This window comes from Thalassophryne amazonica, chromosome 1, assembly GCF_902500255.1.
Source record: "Thalassophryne amazonica chromosome 1, fThaAma1.1, whole genome shotgun sequence".
In the NCBI taxonomy this organism is placed as follows: Eukaryota; Metazoa; Chordata; class Actinopteri; order Batrachoidiformes; family Batrachoididae; genus Thalassophryne; species Thalassophryne amazonica.
Genome location: NC_047103.1, coordinates 133138773 through 133163751, shown reverse-complemented (window position 1 = coordinate 133163751; position 24979 = coordinate 133138773). Strand labels below are relative to the sequence as shown.

Here is a 24979-nt window from a genome sequence, read left to right as displayed (position 1 = left end):
CTGATAAGGATTTCATGTTGCTTTAACAAGATATAGCAATTAACAAAAGAAAAAAAAGAAGAAGTCCTAGGCAGGCCCTGAGGCCAGTTCGTTCCAGTGCTTATCTCCAGATTCCATAAAGTCAAGTGTATGAGCGTCTAAGACTCCAGGTTAATTCCCCAGCCGAGGCGAGTACCCATTCACAGAACTCCTGGACTGCTGCTTGCTTTGTGAGATGGCCAGTGTGACTGTTTTGTCTGTGTTTGAGTCTGTTCATACAGAGCATACACATAAATAAGTGATGCTTGGATCATTTTTATTCCAAATGCAAAATGTTTCCTACAGAAAATAACCACAGCTGTTACACATTAAGGCTATTTTTGTAGTGTAGAAATAAAAAAAAATAGCATAAAGACATTGGTCATATTGGACAATGTCTGTGCAAGTGACGAGGTTTTACCCACAGACTGGACAAACCCTCTGTGAAGTCACCCATAGGTTTTCTGAAGAGCAGTTTTGAAAATGAACTGGTGCAGATGCGACTGTTGTAATCTTGGCACTGCCTGTCTCCCAGCCAAACCATAAGTGGATAAAAGTGTTGAGCATAGACAAGACTGTGCACTGTTGGAATGAATGACGCCTGTACGCACTAACCTATCTCCAAGTTACCCCACCTAACGAACTAAATAACCTTCATTCAGGTGTTTGATTCATGTATTTTTCTATGGACTGTGTTTTCGTACCAGGTGGTAGGGGGTGGATATTAAAAACTATGACCAACACTTTGTCTCCAAAAACATGATAATCACTGCAGCTAACATTACCAAGCCATCGATACCTGCTAATTAGGGGTAATGGCACTAATGTATAGATAGCACAGAATTTTGAAATAAAATGCTCAAAAAAGTTGTCAGTATTGCTAGCTGCTGTATTGACAACACTCTGCCTGTGTCCCAATTCAGCAGCTGCATGCTTCTAAGACTGCAATCGTAGGCCGCTTACATCATAAGTGGTGTGGCTAGGCTATCCCGTTTCAAACGTTGCTTGGAAAGTGGCCAACTTGTGCAGCCTTCTTTCTCCCAAAGGATAAAACAGGTGTATCCTACATGGCCCAAAGAATCCCATGAATCACTGTACATTTTTTAATACAAAATGATTGGTAAATAAGTAATAATAAAAAGTACCACCTTTTGGGATCCGTATGTACATTTGTGAATATGTTATGTATGTATGTATGTATTTATAAGTAAGGTATAAATAAGTAGGATTACTAAACTACAGGTTATACCCACTATGCTAGCCTGTCTCGTGCAGCTATCAAGGTTGCCAGGTAGCAGGGCATCATGGCTTGGAAAGGTAATGTCCATAACAGAAGACCATCAAATCACACCAGTAGACCTGTGATCCTCCCCAAACCACCCTGATGTCTTGATATTATCGCTCTATGTGCTGCAGACTGGTTGTTTGCGGGCCTTCTTTTGGCCTGGTCCCGGTAGCATGGCCTTTCACAGTGTAGCAACTTAGCAATGGATCGTGCTTGGGAAAACACACCATGTTACCAAAAAAAGATGACATGGTCTTAGTTTACTGGCTAGTGTTCATGTCTCAAGCATGTGCATCTACAAAACTTGGCAGATTTTCATGCAAACATGGTTAAAAGGTTTTGGTAGTTGCAAACTGTCTGAATAAGATACCCAATTCTGACAGGTTTCGCTCATTTGCCTCACAACAAGTCTTGGGTTGTATTCCACCAGAACCTACTTTTTGTGTAATTATGTTCTGCATGTCTACAAGGGTTTCTGCCAACCATCAGGCCATGCACTTTAGTTTCATCTCCAAACAGGGGTTGTTGACAGGATTGGTTCTCCAGCCATTGTCAAAACCTTCACCCTGTTGGAATGAAACCATGCCATGCCTTCATGGGGTTTGTTTGTGATTTAAAAAAAAAGTCTTTGGTTTGCATGTCATCTCACTGTCCTGTCCACGAGCCATGCAGCAAGGTATTGTAATCATTCAAATAATTCTGACACAGCTGAGCAGATGTTCTCCAAACTTGGTTGGGATGCTCCCTGGGAAAGTGTCTCTAGATTAACGGTTAGAACAGATTGGGGCGATAAGAGCATTTTCTAGGTTTTCTCTGCAGCCAACAGGGCTTGACAGACAGTAACACTTATACCAATCAGTAAATCACTTGTAATCCAATGGTATACATGATGTCATGATTATGTCACTAAAACCTCATGGAATTCTGTCGCTATAGTCAGAAAAACACATTTCTTAGATCTATGCAGCCAGTACAGTTAGATTAACAGCGCCACACTTGCTGTATCTTGAAATGACTATTATACTGTTGCAGCGCAGTTTTACGTGCACACATGGGGTATTCATCGGCTTTCATTCTTACTCGTTTTCTAGGCCCTTCTGTCGGCTCATGATTCAGTGGCCCAGAAGGACTATGAGCCAGTGCTGCCGCCAATGCCAGATGACCTGCCAGATGATGAGGAGGCCACCAGGATTGTCTGCCTGGTCAAGAACAAACAGCCTCTGGTGAGGTGGACAGCTAACATTTGTTACATTGAGTAGCTTTTTTCAAGAAGAAAAAGAAAGAAAGAAAGAAGACAGAGTTTGCAGCCCTTTCCGCTGACCTTAGCAGGGCAAGCGTAGGATTAATGGAGACAATCAGTCAGCTGGTCTCCAAAAATCTGTACATAACTCCATAAAAGCTCCAGTGTGTTCAGCTCTGAAATTCCAGCTTCTGATAGATACGGGCGACGACCAGTGAACCTTTTATTTTGTGCCATGGTGACGTCATTTAGCATGTAAAATGACCATAACATAATATACAGTTACAGCTGCGTGTGAAGTGTTATTTCCAAATGCAGACGGCTGTTGCTTGCAATAAACAGTAATAATGATCTTTGTGATGGGCCCATGCAGTGGTGGGCACAGTTCCGATAATCCGATAACCGATAATTATTGAAGCTAATGTTTTCATTATCAGATTATCTTTTCAGATAACTTTAAGAACCATTATCAGACTAATTATCTTCCAATAAATTTTTGTCCGATAATTTTTAGACTGTTAACGTGGTAAACAAAGCTGAACAACTACAAACATTTCTAAAATTTAAAATCAGTTGAGCACCTACCTGTTAAATGTTTCATAGCAGGAGGAGTAGCAGAAGGAGAGCTGCTTCTATAAGAAACCGTTCTATCCTCTGCAATCAAAGGATAACTGGTCACAAAAAAAAACTTATTTCTTTTAACCCCATACTGATACACAGGCAATATCACCCAAGTCATCCAGAGACATACATTTTTAACTTATGGTTCAAATTTTAACCAAACTAATTTCAGACAAGTTATTTAAAATTAACGTCATGTCTGAAGTTTTATAAAGTGAAAATATCAGATATATGTTTTAGTTTTAAAGTAATGCACTAATTTTTAAGGTTTTAGTATGGACATGCTGTGCCAAGTGCATTATGGGTAGGATAGGGTAATCTCAGTATGTTTACGACAGGAGAAATGCATTTCACACACTCTGATCAGGCTCCACGGACAACAGCATTAAACTCTAGTGCCTAAAACTCTTGTGAATATATTCTCTGGGTTTATAGATGTTGTTATTGTGTTTGGGTTTATTAAATTCCACTTATCTTAAATGTAGCAGACACGGATTATCTTGAATTTTGTTTTGGCAAGTTTTCATGGTCTCTACTGCCATCTGCTGGCCAGTAGTGTTCATGGCAGTATTCGCCCTGAAGCTGGGCTGATATTTTCATTCACTGTACTCGGTTCCAGCTTAAGATGGATGACAGAACCGCACAGTGTAAAGTTCAGAGCACACGATTTATGTTCTCACACACATTGTACATTCAAAAGCTACACGCCGTCGGACTCGTTTCCAGAAGTACGTGAACAGAAGCTTTTTTTTCAAATTTAATTTACATTTCTTATTTTTTACAAAAACTCTCGATGGGAGACATCAAAGTTAAAAAAAAACATTACAATACAGGTCTGTGGTGTTTGCACGTGCACAGTGCGAGAGGTCGGATGCTTGTAGCACTTGAGCAGCGGGAAACCCTTACAACGGCCGACCAGAATATCAAATAGGTTTGATTTTCATCTGATGTTAAACGCAGCTCGTTACTCAATGTATACTAAACGATGCAGGACGCGCGATTAACCTGAAACTCGGTGCGATATAAAAAATTCTTGCACGAATGAAAAATCAGCTGAAAAAGGGCCAAAACTCGCACAGTGTAAACCCAGCTTAAGTACTGAACGTCTGGCACCAGTAGATCATGGCAGTGTTCTATTTATTTTTGACACCGGTTATATCAGACGGTTATCTAATTACAACTTGGCTTTTTTTACAATTAAAAATATGGAATATTTTACAAAAGCACATTTATCTGTAAACACCAGCACATGACACACCTCACATTAATGTGTTGGTTTACATAATAAATGAGTCAACTAATCAGTGTTAGCGGAGGCACATTTTACCCAGAATCCTTTGCACTCTGTCTTTGTTTGTTACAAAACTTCAGAATTAGTGCATTATTCAACATTAAAAGATATATGTTATGTTTTAACTTTGTACAAATTACAGAATTGACATTAATGGAGTTATTCTATCAGTATTCATTTTATTTATACACAAAACCATAAGTCAGCACTGCTTTATTTTCCAAGACCTCTGCTTGATGGCACCGTTGTGATTGAGTAGGGAGTTGAGCTTTGTGGCTCCTCTCAGCTGTGTCTGTGCTGGAAGCTATGTAGTAAACAGGAGCTGGGAGCAGAGAGCAGGAAGCACAAAGACAGAAGTGCTGGCTCATTGTTTGGGTCTGTTGTTGCTTTTGATGCTACCAGAAGCGATTGTGGTGTTAAAACTCAAAATCAGCTTGTTAGTAGTTGCAAGTGTACCAGAGACAATACTGGAATTTATCGGTTATCTATAACTTCCGATGCATTTTTAGGTGGTTTATCGGTTTAGCTTTATAAAAGATAACTTTTCAGTTATCTGATTATCTGTTATCAAAGTTAATTTTTTGGTTATCTGTGCCCACCACTGGGCCCATGTAATCAGTTTTGGGACATTATTATAACAGAAAATAGACATCAGTCTGTGTATGCTCAGTACAGTTCCTGAAATGACACAAAGGCTCAGGGTTTCCCAGTTGTTTCAGCAGCACAAGTGAAATTTTATTCACCTCAGTTTTGCAGAAATGTAAGATGAAGTTATTTCGGAACCTGTGCAGACCTTGTCGCGGTATCTGCAGGACTAGATACCGCTAGCATTCCTTTGTATCTACATTTATTGTGTATTTTGGATGCAGGAACACTTGGATTGTTCTTAATCTTTTGAAAACACATTTATTTCAGGGGCATGTTGGCCTCAGTGTTGGAAAAGCAGCCCTGTGATTCAAGCTGCAACTAATGATTATTTTTGTAATTGATTAGTCTATTGATTATTGTTTTCAGTTAATCTTTGTCTGCAGTACAGGATGGGATCCAGCTTTGAGTCTTCATGCTTACCTAGTCCATCTACTCCCACACTTCAGTCTTATTGGTCATGAAGTCCAAATACATTTTTATTTACATGTTGAAATACATCACATCACGGAAACTACTGTAAAGTCACTTATATCACTGATTAGCATCCAAGTCTCACAAGGACACAGTAAGACAGGAAATACCAGGACCTTAAAGACGTGGACTTCATTGTCCTGGAACAATATCGCATTGCCAAACACATCTGTCGAGTGACCTCATGGCTCCATACGTTCTTCTGAAGCATCTCCCAGTCTCACAGAAATGAACTTCATTTCTCCAATCACAGCCACATCAGCCTGTAACTTCTTCTGGGTTGTCTGGGTGTCTTGGTTGCTTTCCTCACTCTTCTCCTTCTTGCACAGTCACTCAGTTTTTGGAAACTATGTACTCCATGCAGATTTACCATAGAGTGCCACACTGTTTGTATTTCTTCTTAATTGATGTACATAAAGTTCAAGACATATTCAGTGACTTGGAAATGTTCATGTATCCATCCCCTGACTTGTCTGAAGAAAACTGGCAATAAAACTGATTATTTACAGGTTATTATATTATACCAAAGCATTCCATTACTTATGCAACCCATCAGCTATATTTTTTAATTAATTTATATGAAATTGTAGAGATTTGCTTTGAGTTTAAGAAAGAGTTTAAGAAAGATCATTTAGAAATTTTTATTATTGACAAGCCTGGTTTACTTTTTGTATTTGAAATGGCATGAACAAATTAAAATGCGTGAAATACCAAGGGGGGCCGAATACTTTTGCAAGCCAATGTAGTCAGGCCCAAAAGTAGTTTTCTTTTGACAAGTTAAGGGATGGATACATGAACATTTTTAAGTCACAGAATTTGTCTTGGAATTCATTTACATCACTCTTTAACAAATACAAAAAGGATGGTACTATACAGTAAAACTGTCTGGAGAAGGCAGTTTTCAGAAACTGAGTGATCATGCAAGACTGAGACAAGTGAGAGAAGCCACCAAGACATCCACACAATTCTGAAGGTGTTACACTACCAGTCAAATATTTGGACACACTTTCCCATTGAATTGAAGAGGAAAGTGTTGGGAAAGTGAATGCACAGACCCACGTTAGGGGGCGTAAATGAGCAGTCAATAGGAATTCCAATAAATAACCATTTATTATGCAAAAGTGCAAACAGATTATGAATATTCCAATTAATAGTCCAATTAATAACAAAATGGTGACACGTGGGCAGGACCGAGGGTAGGAAACGCCTAGCCAGAGAAGTGCCGGAAACGACGAAGTCCCACCGCCAGCCAGAGGCCTGCAATACACCAGAGCCGCCAAGTCCTGGTCCCCCAGGTGGCCACCGCTCGAAGCTGTCGGACCGGTACTGCTGGCAGGAGCAAAAACAGATTAGGTGGGTGTGTGTACACCCAGCAAACAGTCAGCAAATCACAGAAATCCTCCTGAAGGAATAAATCCAGATACTCCCAGAGTGCAGAGGAAAACTGGAGAATGTGCAGTGTCAATGGTTATACTCAGTAAGTCAGAAGTGAGGAGTGGAGACGCCAACTCCTCCAAACTTCCCACAAACTTGGGTACAAGCTGCAAGTATAAGTCACAACTGCAAAGACTTCAGTAACAATGAATGTGCGTATGGCATAGAACGGCTGTGTAGGTTTACCTGTGTGGTAAGCTGATAACTCGGCAGAGTTATGGTGTCCTTCCCAGGCTTTTATGGATGGTGATGATGAATGATGACAATCAGCTGACAGCCAACGAGCGCACCTGGTGACGTCAGAGAGGCCAACTGGCCCGTGCACCCTCTAAAGCCGCATTCACACTGGGCGCGATCAGACGCTACAAATTCGCGTGGGTCGCCAGGCGACGGACGCGCCTCCTTCGCCCGGTGTGTCGCTCTGCTTGGGTGGACTTTCACTGCGAAAATTCGCCCCGGTGCGTCATCAAATAGGAGGAGCTTCCATTCCGCTCGCCGGCTCCGGTTGTCAGTCACGCTAACATGACGGACCTTGATCACACGGAGTGAGTTGCTGTGGAAAGCTCCCAATACAGAGAGTATCATTATTTGCTGCAGGAGCTGTGTCTGGGTGACGGCCGCTTTCAGCGGTCCTTCCACCTCTGTGGGACCCAGTTTGAGGATCAACTGTCCCGTTCGAGCACGCACGTGTAAACAATTAAAAAAAAAAAGAAACTCCGCTGCTTGCTGCAGCTGGCTCTTCCCCCAAAAAACTCTGTCATAATTGTGTTTAGAAACCAGTCACCATTTGTTTTATTATACATCTGTGTAGTTAATTAATAAAATATTCTCTACAGACGATTCGCTCGCGCGCGCACGGAAAATAAAAAAGAAAAGGAAAAAGCTCCGCTCCCGCTGCTGCAAGTAGGGCTGCTGCTCGCTCCAAAAACTCTGTCATAATTGTCTTTAGAAACCAGTCACCATTTGCTTTATTATACAGCTGTGTAGTTAATAAGTAAAATAATCTCCAGGACGATTCACGCGCACGTAAAATAAAAAAAATAAACTCTGCTCCCCGCTGCTGTGGTGCTGCTGTTCGTTCCAAAAACTCTGTCATGATTGTGAAATAAAGGACAAAAGAGACATAAGTCCTGCTCACAGGCTGCTACCAGATACAGGACATGTTCACATCAGTCAAACTCCAGACATCTCCACGTCACTACATATTCAGTCCCTGATTGGTCATCGCGGTGCGACGAGACGAAAAAGTTCAGATTTTTTAACTTGAGGAGGAGGGCAACGCGACGTGATGCGACGCAATATTGCGCCACAAACGCGCAAAACGCTCAAAATCGCTTCACTCGCGTCGCTTCACTCACGTCCATCGCCTTGCGCTGCATGGTTTGGCGCCAAAACGCATCTTTACATAGGGATTACATGGCAACCTGTGGCTGCAGTCGCTCGCGTCACGCCCGGTGTGAACGCAGCATAAGGGCCAAAAAGTGCCAGTGTGGCAGGGCGCCATCTGATGGTGGGCCAGCAGTACCTCCTCTTCAGCGGCCCACATAACAGAAAGTGTGTAAAGTAAAAGTAAAGTGTACTGAATTCATAAAGCACATTTAAACACAGTGTCCGCTGACCAAAATGCTGTACAAAAAGTAAATAAAATAGTAAAACAACCAAAAACATAATTGGATCATAAACACAATAATATTAATAAAAAGAACAGCAAGGGACAAACACAAAGTCACAGGATAGCACCGGAAATGAAAAGATTAGAGGGCTGGATGTTGGGAAGGTGTCGTAGCACGGACCCACAACAGGGGGCGCAAATGAACGGACAATGAGTAAGCCAAAAGGTAACAATTTAATGTTGTGATATTACACAACGAAACGTGTCTTAATGTTCACAGTCAATAAACACCAGGTGACGTGTGGGCAGGCTCGAAGATAGAAGACGCCCGACGAGAGAGAAGCTGCGTCCCACACGGCCTCCACCACCAACGGCCTGAAGAACACCGGAGCCGCCAAGTCCCGAGTCCCCAGGTGGCCTCTGTCTTCGGCTGTCGACCCTGGTACTGCTGGCAGAAAACAGAAAGATAATGTGTGAGTGTGAGTCCGCACACTCAGTAATTAACAGTCCAGACACCGTTAGGAGGGAGCACCTCCACCTCCAAATCACACACACTCGTGCAGCTCCTGATCAACCACTTATCTGGGACGGGGTGCGAGGTGAAGCCGTCACTGTCACACCAAAATGCCAATCCTCCAGACAAGGAAAGCACCAGGAATACGGCTGCAACAGAAGTTCAGATTACTTTTCAACGTATAAGTCAGCAGAGAAAATTACCTTAGTACTGGTAGTCGATTTCTCGGCGGGGAGGTGGAGTTGCAGTCCGGCTTATATGGTGGTGTAGATGAGTGACAGCTGGAGTAATGAGTGACAGCTGTCACCTCCTCTGGGTCTGGCGCCCTCTTGTGCTTGGAGCCCGCACTCCAAGCAGGGCGCCCTCTGGTGGTAGTGGGCCAGCAGTACCTCCTCTTCAGCGGCCCACACAACACTGGAAAGACCAAAGAATACAAATGGGTTTTGATCCTAGATTTTAAGGCAGAAATGGAGAGGTCACACCTGACATCTGGAGGCAACTGGTTCCACAGTTGTGGGGCAACGGCCACAAAAGCTCTGCCACCTCGCTGTTTGAGCCGTGACTGCAGCACTTGGAGAAGACCTTTGCCAGAGCATCTGAGGCAAGGTCAGAAATATAGACCGGAGCCAGTCCAGGAAGAGCCTTAAAAACAATTAATATAACCTTAAACTTAATTCTAAAAATAACAGGGAGCCAGTGTAAGGAGGCCAGGACTGAGGTGATATGTTCCCACTTCCTACCACCAGTCTCACAGCGGTATTTTGGAAAATCTCAGACACGTGAGTAGAGACTGAGGGTGGCCAAGGTGGAGAGAGTTGCAGTAATCCAACCGTGATGTAATAAAAGCATGGATTACTTTCTCTAGATCATTAAATGATAATAAAAATTTCAAACGAGAGAGAATTCTTAACTGATAAAAGCTTTTCTTAATGACAGAGATTATCTGTCTGTCAAAACAGAGCTCCGAGTCAAGAATGACACCCAAGTTTCTCGCATAAGGCCAGACAGAAACCACTGATCGCTACAAAACAGATCAGTGCAGAAACCACTGATCTGTACAAAACAAAAATGTGTCACAGGACTGCTCATTTATAGAGCAGTTTTTGAAGAAAAAAAAAAGGTGTTTTTTTTAACCTCAAAATTTCTGATTACTGTTAAAAAAAAGTTTACAACACTTGTAATTAAAATAGCTAAATAAATAAAAGGTTCTTTAGAAACCTTTCTTCATCTGTAAATTAAAACCATGTGTAACCTTGGAGATTTATTTTTAGACAAATAAAATAACATGGAAATTTGTACATTTTTTAAGTCTGGTAGATTATTCATATCTCATTTCAACCAGAAAAAACAGACACTGTAAATAAATACAAATGTTTATTATAAATGCAACAGGAGATAATGCTGTGTGATTGTAAAGTAGGATTTCTGTGACATAAACCTCATGATGATTTTTTTTTTTTAAATTGAGTCATTGCAACTTGTAATTTCATCAAAATTTGTGATTGCCTTTAATGTTGTGATCAGGACAGAAAAATTTCTAAAATATGAATTTGACTAGTGATTGTGAATGTTTTAAAATTATGCACAATAAGTGGAGAGCTTCTACCTGTGCAAATGTCTTTTGACTTTGATTTCATGGACATTTTTAATGATCCATTAAATTATTGTTAAAATATAAAATGAAACATCTTTTTTTTTTTTTTAAATAACAAAATAGTTGCTGTTTAAAGAGCCTTTTATTTAGAAGCAGGTGATGTTATGCTGGATTCTCTGGACCTGATGAAGGTCTCTTCTGCAGCTTTGACCTCTGTTGTTGCTGAAGACACTTTTCTCCTATTTTGAGGAATTTTGAATTCGTGAAATACCTGTGTACAGACACAAGAGAAATTTAAATTTATGTTAATTCTGAATCCCAACACAAAATTTTGATTGGAAATGTCCGTAAACCAAATAATAAAAAATGTCTGGCCTAACCTCCGTTTTATCACTGTTTAACCGGAGGGAGTTATTTGCCATCCAGCCTTTAATATCTTCAAAACAGTCAAGAAGAGACTGTATGGAGTTGGTTAATTTCACGGGGAGGTACAACTGTGTCATCTCCATAAAATGAAAAGAGATGTTATAAAGTGCATCTAGAAAGTATACACACCGCTTTACCTTTTACACATTTTGTTATGTTACAGCCTTATTTTCAGATCTTTTCAATCAGATTGAGGTCTGGGTTCTGGCTGGGCCACTCGAGGACATTCACAGAGTCATCCTGAAGCCACTCCTTTGATATCTTGGCTGTGTGCTTAGGGTCATTGTCCTGCTGAAAGATGAACCGTCACCCCAGTCTGAGGTCAAGAGTGTTCTGGAGCAGGTTTTCATCCAGGATGTCTCTGTACATTGCTGCATTCATCTTTCCCTCAGTCCTGACTAGTCTCCCAGTTGCTGCCGCTGAAAAACATCCTCACAGCATGATGCTGCCATGACCATGCTTCACTGTAGGGATGGTGCCTGGTTTCCACCAAACACGACACCTGGCATTCATGCCAAAGAGTTCAATCTTTTTTCACATCAGACTTGTTTCTCATGGTCTGAGAGTCCTTCAGGTGCTTTTTGGCAAACTCCAGGTGGGCTGCCATGTGCCTTTTACTAAGGAGTGGCTTCCGTCTGGCCATTCTGCCATACAGGCCTGATTGGTGGATTGCTGCAGAGATGGTTGTCCTTGTGCAAGGTTCTTCTCTCTCCACAGAGGAATGCTGAAGCTCTGACAGCGTGACCATTGGGTTCTTGATCACCTCCCTGACTAAGGCCCTTCTCCCCCAATCGCTCAGTTTAGACAGGTGGTCAGCTCTAGGAAAAGTCCTGGTGGATCCCAGCTTCTTCCATTTATGGATGATGGAGGCCACTGTGCTCATTAGGACCTTCAAAGCAGCAAAAATGTTTCTGTACCCTTCCCCAGATAGGCGCCTTGAGACAATCCTGTCTCGGAGGTCTACAGACAATTCCTTTGACTTCATCCTTGGTTTGTGCTCTAACTGTGGGACCTTATATGTCGACATATGTGTGCCTTTCCAAATCCTGTCCAATCCACTGAATTTACCCCAGGTGGACTCTCATTAAGCTGTAGAAACATCTCAAGGATGATCAGTGGAAACAAGACGTACCTGAGCTCAATTTTGAGCTTCATGGCAAAGGCTGTGAATACTTATGTTCATGTGATTTCTTAGTGTTTGTAGGTTTAATAAATTTGCAAAATTAAAAAAAAAAATACTTTATCACATTGTCATTATGGGGTATTGTTCATAGAATTTTGAGGGGGGAAAAAAATGAATTTCATCTATTTTGAAATAAGGCTGCAACATAACAAAATGTGGAAAAATGCTTTCTGGAAGCACTGTACTTTCTGATGATGTCCCCAAATGGGAGCGAAGAGGACTGGACCCAAGATGGACCCCTGAGGGACTCTATAGGAGATGGGAGCAGAAGATGAGGAAAACTGACCAATAGACACAGAAAGTATCCTATGTTTCAGATAAGACCACAACCAGAGTAGCACTGTCCCTGTAATGCCATCCCAGTATTCAAGGCATTTGAGGTAATCTTGCGATCTGCAGTGTCAAATGCGGCGCTAAGGGCCAATAAAATCAGGACAGTGTTATCACCAGAATATAAAGGGAGTAGCAGATAATTTTTTATTTTCAGCAGGGCTCTCTCAGTACTGTGGAGGGTCTTAAACATCGATTTCTATTTAATCCACTAGATGGCGGATGCAGCCTGTGAGCTGTTGCCAGAGCGCCGCCATCTTGCTTAGCCTTATTATGCATCATCAAGCATTAGATTAAATAAAAATGATAGAATATTTGCTGACTTAAACTTGGGTTAAAGTGATCTGAAAATGCTGTTTTGTGCAGCATTCAGGTGCTGTTACAAGCTGACAAAGGAGTATCAGCTGGTTAAATAAATAAAAAATAAGAATAATAAATTGTGGAGTGAGCTTTCATAAGTGTGTATTATATGTAATATAAATGATGAGGGTAAATGACTAAAATTGCTGAATAAAGGTTAGAAAATGATTTATTTTTTGTGTCTATCTGTATTCTGTAGTGACTTCCGTTTTACTGCCTGAATGCTTTGTCGTGATAAATATCTCACCATTCGTTTAGTGATTCAATGAGAAGTCTCACTTTCATAAGTCTCAATTTATCCCTTTTTAATTAGCTTCTGTTTTTTTTTTTTTTTTCTTCACATCAGTTTTTCCATCCTGAGATATTCTGTAAGTGCAAATTCATAGAATGGAAATGTTTTTTCTCCCAATTTGTTGGGTCAAATGACAGTCGCTTTGACATTTTATATTCTACTAATATAAGAATAAACACAAATGAGATTAATTTCTCTGTGATATACTCCATATTCCAGTACAGTGTTTTCAGATTTCTTTCAATTTGGTCCAGAAATTATTGAATAATTTTACTTTCACCCTGGCTGGCATCGCTGTTTTATTTATATTATTTAATATTTTCGTGGAGAAGCAGCCCCGCAGGTGTGTTAAGAGCAGTCTTTAATATTAAAATCTTTAATATGATGCGAGCGTGCTAAGCTCTTACTTTCACCCCTGATTATTTCCCATCTTCAACTTCATAATGAAATTAAATAAGGATCTGGTGTTGTGGCAGACATAATGTGTTTGACAAACTGATGGTATTATTTTCTATCTGGACTGAGACTAACAAATGTATTTAAGCCTACTATATAAAAAGTCTGACCTTCTGTATTTGTTTTGACAAATATTGTCTGTACAAATGTGGGACTGAGTTTGAATAAATGTAACAGACGGAAACTGCAGATTTATGGTGAAACTCTCTTATAAACACTGATCATACCCACATTGATTTCTATTTATGTCTGGTTGTCAGACACTAACCAAGATGGTGATGCTCTAGCAACTGCCAGCGAATGAGCAGATCGCTGCGGTCCTCCATCTAATGAGTAAATAGAAATCGATGGTCCTAAAGCTGGACTGAAAAGGATCAGGAAGGGATGCAGCTGTGACTAAACATTTTTTTTTCAACACCTTGGAAATGAAGGGAAGCTTAGAAATCGTTTATTTAGGCATTTAGCTTCCAGGTTGTGTCTGGACAACTGCATGCTTGAAACATGCAGCGACGGTATTGGATGAAAGACATGAATTTAGAATGACTTGAATGCTGGAGCCAACCACATCAAAAGTGTGTCCAAACTTTTGACTTAATGTGTCGGCTTCTGTGCCTGCGATTGGAGAAACTGTGCATATTGTGAATGTTGCCTGTTGCATCACCATTCATACAGCTTCATGTTGGAAGTGGCACAGAGAAGGATTTTTATGAAAAAGAAGACATGCAGCCTCAGCTACAGTTTGCCAGAAGGCACATAGGAGACTCAAGTTGAGATTTTATCCATTTTCTTGACTGAAAATATATCTTTCTGCCACTCCACCAGTTGGGGAAAGTTAAAAAGCCCGTTTTTGCTTTGCTATTCCTGGATATAGAATTTTTGCATGAAGCTACAACAAATAACAAACCGCCAGAAAATGCTCTGAATACATTCACTGTGTCATTCAAGACAAGCTTTTCATTGCAGGTATTCAATCTTTTAAGTCCATTTTTCACTGGTGCTGTATCCAATGCAGATGTTGTAACTGTTCTCTCTACCTGTCTTTGAGTTACTGTGTTGTCTCACAGCTGTGTAACCAACGAAGAGTTGAGCAACGGCAGACCATTGCATCCCCCCCATGTGACAAAATGTCTGGACGGGGGATTCTCATTCACAGGGACACCTTGCGGTGTTTGACTCAAGGGAAGTTGATCAAAGGTGGCTCTTTTGGAATTCAGGGCCCCAGTGTGGGGTGTCCAAACCTGATGGTCCATGAGCCATCATGGGGAAATGGATGGAGTGGCAGCTGCCCTTCACTTGGGCCCGCAGCTAGTCCAAACCCTCTGCCTCAGTTTGAACCCACGAGTAACTGTCGAATGTGCTCTAGCAAGTGTAGAGTTTATTCCAACTTGTTGTGGGAGCAAAATCTTAACCGCTCTGCCCCTTCAGTCTACAGTTCTGTTTTGATTAGTAAGAAAATCTCTTTTGGTTTGTCATCATATGTTTTTGTCTTCATATATACCTTATCACATCTACTCTGAATATGCCATGGAATGCTAAATTATGTTTCTAACCCCTCTCACTGCATGTGGAGATAATATCACTGAAGAGCTCAGAGATGAACATGACATTGAAACACAGCTATCCATAGAAGCCACTTCCCTGGGCCGTCTTCACACTCGACCTACCTACCAACAATGGACGATGTCTCCACCGTGTGCCAACATGTCATACTATTCCAATGTCAAAGACTACTGCCAGCCACGCACATCTCCCTCACCTCGAAGTAAAAGCCCTCACATCCGCACGGCACCACCCAGTCCCATGTACCCTCGGGGTGTGATGGACATCCTTCAGGTGACTCCTGTGGAGCTTGCCAAGCAGGAGAATCTATATGAGCTTAGATCTGCTGTACATCTGGCAGCCACCTCCATGACAAATAATACCAACAACATTAAGCTCCTAGGGGAAAAGATGGCAGTTGCCACAGAACGGATATCGGAGACCATGCAGGACAATTCACAGGCACTGGTCCTCCTCTCCCAGGTGGTGGACAAGTTGCAGTTGCTCCTGGTGGCCAACAGAACAGAGACAAACTCATCAAGTGGCTTGACAAATGCCACAGTTGCCAAACAAAACCCATCTGAAGGTGATGGAAGTTGCATGAACCAAACTCAGAAGAACTATGGGCAGCATTCCCCGCTGACCCACCAGTTTAGATGTTCTTTCCCTTCTCTTCTTTCATCCTCCTCTTCCTCAAGTTCCATCAGTATGTCCATAGAAGCACCATCCACCTCACAGCAGACCAACTGTCTGTCCGGATCTTCTTGGGATTGATCCAGGACCACCATAAAAACCAAGAATAATCCTTTGCCACCAAAGATACACGTTAACATCAAAACGCAAGCATCCAAACTCCCTCTGCCCAATGGCATCTTAGACGAGTCCCAGGAGACAACCCACTCCATGAAGGGAGACCACTTCAATAAGAAAAAGAAGAAGAAGACAATATCAGCAATGCTGAAAATGTTTAAACAGTGACAAATCACCTTAAAGGGATTTCTTGGTCCATTCAAGAGCTCTCCAAGGGGTAACCAACCATTGAAGAGACATGTGTTAGTTGTTTTTTCTTCTTTTAATGGCATTTCATTTCATTTTCATTCCTTTGATGTGTTCCAGTGGGATAAGGTTCATTCAGTCATTCATATTTCATTCTTTCCTGTTTGCACTTATGTTGTCTTCTCACCATTGACTTCTTCTTGCTCTTGCCTTTCCTTCTAAAGTCAAATGTTAATTTCACAACACTGAACTTCATCTGTTTTCTTTGAGATCACGTCTTGACCTTCTTGTCCCTTGAAACTTTTCATTATTTTACCACCTCTGCCAGGGAAATCATGCTTTCTTCTGCACCTATTTATTAGCTTGTTAGCAGGATTGTTGGCTCACAAAATAATGAACACATTTTCACAAAATGATACATTTTACATTGTTTCCTTTTTAAACTGGGACCTTTTAGTTCTGGTAATGGGGCAACACCAGAAAACTATCAGGTCTAGGTGACTGGTTAGGCTGGATGCAAATGCAGGACTCAGACAACAAGCTCTGTAGGTAAAAGCAGTTTACTGTTGCAGTAAACGGGGTCCAGTACACAGTGAGGCAGTCCAACAAGTGTCAGGCAAACATCAGGCAAAGGCGTGGTCGAGGATACAGGCAGGTAATCATAACACATGTGAGGCAAGCAGGTTGAGAATACAAAACAGAGCTGGAAAGAAGGCACTAGGCACTTCAATCTGGCAAAGGAATAAGGTAAAGAGAGGAGCTTAAATACACCCAGGTGATGAGGTGCTGATTGGAAGCAGATGTGCGTGGAACACACCAGAAAGGGGGTGTAGCCAGAGAAAGGGAAACACCCACCACCAAGAGCCAGCAGAGACAGACAAGAGAGAAAGGGACAGACAGACTCAAACAGGAAAAATCCCAGCAAGAGAACAAACAGAAAGTACCCGAAAAACAAAACAAAGAAATAAAAGCACACCAAACTCAAATCCTGACAGTACCCCCCCCCCCAAGGGCTGACCCCAGATGGCCCAGGAGCCGTAGGATTAACCAAACAAAGATCACAAATAAGACCGGGGTCCAAAATAAAATGAGAGTGAACCCACGGCCGCACCTTGGGGCCGTTGCCCTCCTAGCCAACCAAATATTGGACACCCTGGCCCCGACGGTGTGAAGCAAGCAACTGCCGGATGGAAAACACAGGCCCCCGTCCACCAACTGGGTGGTAGGCGGGGGAACGGCCAGAGGACACAACAGGCTAAACCTAACTGGCTTAATGTGACTAACATGGAAAGTAGGGTGAAAGCACATGGAGCTGGGTAACCGGAGCCGAACAGAAACAGGATTGATGACTGTAGTTACGGAGAAAGAATGAACAAATCTGGGAGCTAATTTACACGGAACCCCACGGAGAGGTAAATGGTGGGTAGACAACCAAACCTTTTGACCAACTGAATAGGTTGGAGATACTGCCTGCTTACGGTCAGCCGCCACCTTGTACAGACCAGACGATTGAGTGAGGGCTCAACGAGTCCGCTCCCAGGTTCACTGGCACTGAATGACCAGACTCGGGGCTGACAGAACCGGGGACCGCAGAACAGTGGGGGAGAACAAGGAAGGTTGATGACCGAACACGACATGAAATGGTGAAAACCCAGAAGATGCAGATGGCAAACTATTGTGTGATAACTCTATCCAAACAACTGTGAAGGCCAGGTGGACAGGTGCTGTGCACATAATATCCTAAAACCTTCTTCCAACTCTTGGCTAAAGCGCTCAGTCAGACCGTTAGCCTGGGGATGGTACCCAGACGTGAGACTGAAGGTGGCCCCAAGGAGACAGCAGAATTCCCTCCAAAATCCCGAAACAAACTGAGGACCTCGGTCGGAGACAATGTCCTGTGGAAAACCGTGGAGACGGAAAACGTGTCAGCATCATTTCAGCTAGTAGAATGCTAGTTCTTTAGAAGACTGTTGTGTGGGCCGCCAGAAGAGGAGGTACTGCTGGCCCACCACCAGAGGGCGCCCTGCCTGAAGTGCGGGCTTCAGGCACGAGAGGGCGCTGCCGCCACGGACACAGCTGGGGGTGACAGCTGTCACTCATTATCTCATGACAGCTGTCACCCATCTACGCTTCATCATACTACTCCATAAAACCCAGACGTCATCTCCACCTCATTGCCGAGATATCATCTACCTGTGAAGGTAATTCTCTGCTAAACTGAAAACACTGACTACTAGTCTGAACTTCTTTGCAGCTGTTTTCCTGTAAGTGTTTCCTTATCTGTGGGATTGGCGTGTGATCAGCGATGGCTTCGCTTCACACTCAAACCAGATAAGTGGTTAACAGGAGCTGCACGAGTGTGTGATTAGAGTACCAGATCCGACAGTCGGGGACGGTGATCACCTGGGAATTCGGGACTTGGCGGCTCCAGTATTCACCAGGTTCGGTGGCGGCGGAAATCGTGTGGTTCCGGCTCTTCTCAGGACAGACGTCTTCTATCCTCGAGCCTGCCCACACGTCACCTTTGTATTGACTGCTATCATATTCTGAGATTGTCTGTATAGTCGTTGTGCACATTCACAACATTAAATTGTTACTTTTTGGCTCATCTATTGACCGTTCATTTGCGCCCCCTGTTGTGGGTCCGTGTCACTACACTTTCCCCAACAAAGACGGCAATTTAGACAGCGACACAAATGGGCACATTCTGGGCAATCTATCAACAACAGTCAGAATTACCATGTGTCCCTTGGAGGAAGGAAGTCCAGTGACGAAATCCAGGGAAATATGAGTCCAAGGCTGTCTAGGAATAGACAGAGGCAGCAATGAACCAGCAGGAGGGTGAGTTGAGGATTTCTGCATGGCACAAATCTGACAGGCATTAACAAACTCGATAACAACCTTGCTCATACGTGGCCACCAAAACCATTGTTGGAGAACAAAGTCTTTTTAATACCAGGATGGCAGGAGAAATGACTACTATGACCCCACTTGATAACTTCCCCCCTAAGGGGGGCCAGAACAAACAATTTATCAGCAGGATAGTCGGTCGGAATGGTTTCTTTCTCTAGCGTGGCCCTTACGCGATATTCTATTTCCCAGGTAATAGCGGAAACAAAGCAGGTGGATGGCAAAATATTGGCTGAATCAACTGGTGTATTGGGGTCATCATACTGCCTAGACAACGCGTCTGGTTTACCATCCTTCGACCCGGGCCAGTAAGTGATTACAAAATTGAACTGACTGAAAAATATTGCCCAACTAGCCTGACGGGTGTTCAACCACTTAGCAGAATGTAAATAAGCCAAATTCTTATGATCAGTATAGCCTAAGAATGGCATCTGTGCCTCCTCGAGCCAGTGTCTCCAATCCTCCAGGGCCACTTTGACCGCGAGCAGTTCCCGGTTGCTGATGCTGTAATTGCGCTCCGGAGCAGACAATCTGTGGGACAGAAAGGCCCATGGATGTAACCGTCTGTCTGCAGGGCACATCTGGGGCAGGATTGCTCTCAAACCAATGTTCAAAGCATCGACCTCTACCACAAACTGAAGTGCGGGGTCAGGAAGGAGTAACATGGGGGCTTCTGTAAACCTTTGCTTTAGGACCCTAAGGGTCTCGTCTCAGTCCACTTGAACGTCCATAATGACGAGGTCACATTGTAAAGTGGAGCAGGTACAGAACTGAAATTTCTGATAAATTTTCAGTAGAAATTTGCAAAGCCCAAGAATTTCTGTACGTCCTTGTGGCTACTAGGCACCGCTCACTCACATACCGCTGCCACCTTGTCGGGGTCCATTTGAATCCTTCCTTACATTACCCCAGAAACGACACGGTAGTTTTGTGAAACTCACACTTCTCCGCCTTGACATACAACTCATTGCACAAGAGGGTTTGTAACACAGCCTGAACATGCTCTGTGAGAGAAGATCAGGATATCATCCAAATATACAAACACAAACTCATTCAAGTATTCCCGCAGAACATCATTGACAAGGTTCTGGAAGAAGGCAGGCAGATTGGTAAGTCTGAAAGGCATCACCAGATATTCATAGTGCCCTGTGGGAGTGTTAAGCGCCATCTCACATTCATCACCCTGCCTAATCCTGACCAAATGATAGGCATTACGAAGATCCAATATCAAAAATATTTTTGCACCCTCTAGTGACTCAAAAGCAGATTTCCACATGGTTCTCATTAATAGTGAGATGGAGTGACTGAGCTCTGTGAGTGATTTGGTCAAGTTCGTGGCCTTCCACTGCCCTGACCACCAGAGGTCGTGAGAGGCAAACAATCTAAGGTGCAGGGACCTGGCGAGAGAGGATAACATCAAATTAGCATCAGAGCCAGAGTCCACAAATGCATGCACCAATTCAATGTTCTGATCAGATTCCAATTTAGCTGAAATTACATTCTGAGATCCCTAGAGAGAAACTGAACTGTGACTTCACCCGTACGGAGGCTCGGGACTTAGCAGAGGCACCCCTGACCGGACAACAAAAAATCAAACGACCTGACTATCCACAATAAAAACAAAGTCTGTCATCCCGTCTCTGCTGTCGTTCCTCCTGAGACAAGTGCGTGCGGCCGAGCTGCATCGGTTCTTCAGTCCCAGGATGTGTGACGTTGACATAAGAGTGGTGGACAGTGATTGCACTCAGGTCCGAGGTGAAAGCGCGCCGGGGCAGGTGATGCGGCTCGTGGTGAGAACGTTCCGCCAGGTGTCAGTCGATCTGGATTGCCAGGGCGATCAACTCGTCCAGATCTTCGGGTAACTCGGTGGTGATATGCTGATCCTGAACCTCTGCTGCCAGCCCCTGAACGAAAATGTCTTGAAGTGCGGTTGGATTCCACTTGGTCTTGGTGGTAAGAATGCGGAAGTCCACAGCGTAATCTGCCACTTGGCGAGTTCCCTGCCTGAGCTCAACAGGAAACATGCCACCTCGCGCCCCGGTGATGTGTGTTGGAATACCTGCTAGAGTGCGGCAGTGAATGCTCAGAGGGAGTAGCAAGATGGCGACTGACGGCTCCACTCCACGGTTGCCCATGCAGTAGCCCAGCCGGACAGGTGAGAGATCATTTATGCTATCTTCGTCTTGTCATGCCCTTCATCACACTGTGTGATGAAGGGCATGACGCCACCCGTCTCTCCGGAGAATTGCTCCGGGTGGGAAAGCTGAGTACAGATGGTGGCCTCCAGTACGGAAACCAAGGAGGCAGCAGGCGGATGTGACAAAGGAGAGCAGGTGTTGCCCTTTGCCAGGTCCGGGCTGGCCTGAATATCAAACTTAGACAGGAGTTGGTCAATTTGCCAACTCATGGAGGTCATGAAGGCGTCCTGTCACTGAGCTAGCTTGCCTAAGCCAGTGCTGAGAGCAGCGAGCCGGTCCTCTTGCTGAGCAAGCTGCCTACTATGGTTACGTACTGCTAGCTGGAAAGGCGTCGAGTCCGCTGCATCCATAGTTGGCCAAATTGATCTATCAGGTCTAGGTGACTGGTTAGGCTGGATGCAAATGCAGGACTCAAGACAACAAACTCTGTAGGTAAAAGCAGTTTACTGTAGCAGTAAACAGGGTCCGGTACACAGTGAGGCAGTCCAACAAGAGTAACAATACCAAAAACATCAGGCAAAGGCGTGGTTGAGGATACAGGCATGTAATCCTAACACACGTGAGGCAGGCAGGTCAAGAATACAATACAGAGCTGGAGAGAAGGCACTAGGCACATCAGTCTGGCAAAGGAATAAGGTAAAGAGAGGAGCTTAAATACACCCAAGTGATGAGGTGCTGATTGGAAGCAGGTGTGCATGGAATGCACCAGAAAGGGGGTGTGGCCAGAGAAAGGGAAACACCCACTACCAAGAGCCAGCAGAGACAGACAAGAAAGAAAGGGACAGACAGACCCAAACAGGAAAAACCCAGCAAGAGAACAAACAGAAAGTACCCGAAAAACAAAACAAAGAAATAAAAGCACACCAAACTCAAATCCTGACAAAAACTTTAAAGTGATTTCTTTACCACTGTGAGAAAATGACTACAAAATGGTGCTGCAATCCAAACCAACAGTTTTCTGGATAAAAAGACAGAACCAGGAAATTGTGAAATATTTTTCATATATTCATCACTGGGAGAAGGGAGGTTGTTTGTCTTAAAACAGGGTGAAACTGTGGAGGCTGTCCTGATAATGAGAACTGAAGTGATGACGTAACAATCCCTTGAAAACTGCTCAGTTGGTTCCATACAAATGGTTGCTATAGGCCCTAGGGGGAACTTTTCTAGTGAGCCAGAACCATCAAGGGGAAAATCACTAAAAATCTCTACATGTGGAAAGATGTAATTATTTTCTGGGTGACTGAGGAATTTTGTGAGCGAACATGAAAAAAATAAGTAACAACATTGTGGTAAGTGTTGCTGTTGGTTCTGCCACTGTGGATGTTTGAGTCCTCTGCTTTACATCTGTACTGCAAAGACTTTCATCCTAAATGCTAATAGTGGAGCAGCTGTAACAGTCGTTCATTTTTGGAAACAAGCAGCAAAATTGGCACACATACTCCTTAGCTATTACTCTTTTGAAAAAAAAGAAAAGAAAAGAAAAAAACGATTGTCACTTGAATTTTCAGTAGGCAGTCAGGTAGGGGTCAAATGAAGAATTACACGAGGGTCAAAATTGAAAGATATTCCAATCATATTGAAAACTATACCACATTATTTGCCTGTTCTCAAAGATTCCAAAAAGTATAGTTTGGAATATCTGTGACTGAATGTTATGGGGTAAAAACAGCAAGAATGGTGACAAAGTTCAATTTCAGTTTGTACAGGGATCAAAAGCTAAAGTTGCTCGAATTTTGGTAAAAAGTAATGCAATAGGGTTTTAAAAAGGAATAGTTGCACCATGTGTTATGCTTGGTTATCATGTTACAGGGTAACATATGTCATGTTACAGAATCCAATGGACGTCCACATTGTTTAATCTTTATTTTGGAGACCAAACATTCAACACAATCAAAGCTGTTCCATTTATTAATCATATTAGCTCAACTTATAAGTTGCACCACTTTTTTTTAACCAAAATTAGAGCAACTTTAACTTTTGACCCTTGTACAAACTGAAATTGAACTTTGTCACCATTCTTGCTGTTTTCACCCCATATCACCATAACATTCAGTCATAGATAGTCCAAACTATACTGTTGTGTGGGCCGCTGAAGAGGAGGTACTGCTGGCCCACCACCACCAGATGGCGCCCTGCTTGGAGTGCGGGCTCCAAGCACGAGAGGGCGTCGGAGCCGCTGGAGGTGACAGCTGTCATCTATCAACACCAGCTGTCACCCATCACCACCACTACAAAGACCGAACTGCAACTCCACCTCCTCGCCGAGAAATCAGCTACCATTCAGGTAATTTTCTCTGCTGACTCAAAACATTGAGTATTAATCTGAACTTCTTTGCAGCCGTTTTCCTGGTGTGTCCTTATCTGTGGGATTGGCGTTTGGTGTGATCAGCGACGGCTTCGCCTCACACCCCAAACCAGATAAGTGCTGAAACAGGAGCTGCACGAGTGTGTGATTGGAGGTGGAGGTGCTCCCTCCTAAATAAACACTGACTGTGGGATTACTGAGTGTGCGAACTCACACTCATCAGGACTGTCTCTGTTTTCTGCCAGCAGTACCAGGTCTGACTGCTGAAGACAGCGGCCACCTGGGGCGCAGGGCTTGGCGGCTCCGGTGTTCTTCAGCTCCGTTGGTGGTGAAGTCTGTGTGGGGATCCGGCTCTTCTCTCGCCAGGCGTCTTCTATCGTCGAGCCTGCCCACACGTCACTTGGTGTATGATTGACAGTCCACCATATTGTTGTCTGTACGTCGTTGTGCGATTCACAACATTAAATTGTTACTTTTGGCTTATCCATTGTCCGTTCATTAACGCCCCCTGTTGTGGGTCCGTGTCACGACACTTTCACAACAGGATTTCTCGGCCAGCGTCATGGATCCAGAGGGGGGTCAACCATCGCTTGAACAGCCAATGGAAGAGCGAGGTGCACAGGCGCCAGCAGGAGGCGTGTTGGGTGAGCTGCAGCACATCTTAACCGCCTTTACCGCTCGGTTGGACTTAGTTACCGAGCAGAGCAGTGTTCTCAATCGTAGGATGGAGGCTCTCACCGCCCAGGTGGAAGCGTGTGCTCAGGGCGCTGCTGCAGCACCTCCTCCTGCTGACCGTGTGCCAGAAACAGACATTCCACTGGTCGTTCAACGAACCCCCCCACCTTCCCCTGAAGCATACATAAGCCCTCCGGAGCCGTACGGAGGCTGTGTGGAGACGTGCACGGACTTCTTGATGCAGTGCTCGCTCGTCTTTTCACAGCGTCCCGTCATGTACGCAGCAGACGCCAGCCGGGTGGCTTATGTGATCAATTTGCTTCGAGGAGAGGCACGCGCCTGGGCTACGGCGCTTTGGGAGCAGAATTCACGGCTCCTAACGGTTTATACTGAGTTTGTGAGGGAGTTCCGACAGGTGTTCGACCACCCTCATAGAGGCGAGACCGCTTCAAGTGTGCTGCTGTCGATACGGCAGGGGCGTCGGAGCGCAGCGAAGTATGCAGTCGACTTCCGCATCGCGGCAGCGCGAGCCGGCTGGAATGCTGTTGCGCTCCGCACCACCTTTGTAAACGGACTGTCTC

The 24979-nt window shown here is 43.8% G+C and overlaps 1 protein-coding gene across 2 annotated transcripts in view; it reads left to right on the top strand.

Annotated features, from left to right (window-relative positions):
• The window catches only part of mpp4b (membrane protein, palmitoylated 4b (MAGUK p55 subfamily member 4)), a 73960-nt gene that overhangs the window by 1604 nt on the left and 47377 nt on the right, over positions 1-24979 (top strand). For both annotated transcript variants that reach the window (XM_034174855.1, XM_034174846.1), the window contains exon 5: positions 2395-2526. In XM_034174855.1, coding sequence (XP_034030746.1) covers positions 2395-2526 — 132 coding nt within the window. The remainder of the gene's footprint in view (positions 1-2394; positions 2527-24979) is intronic.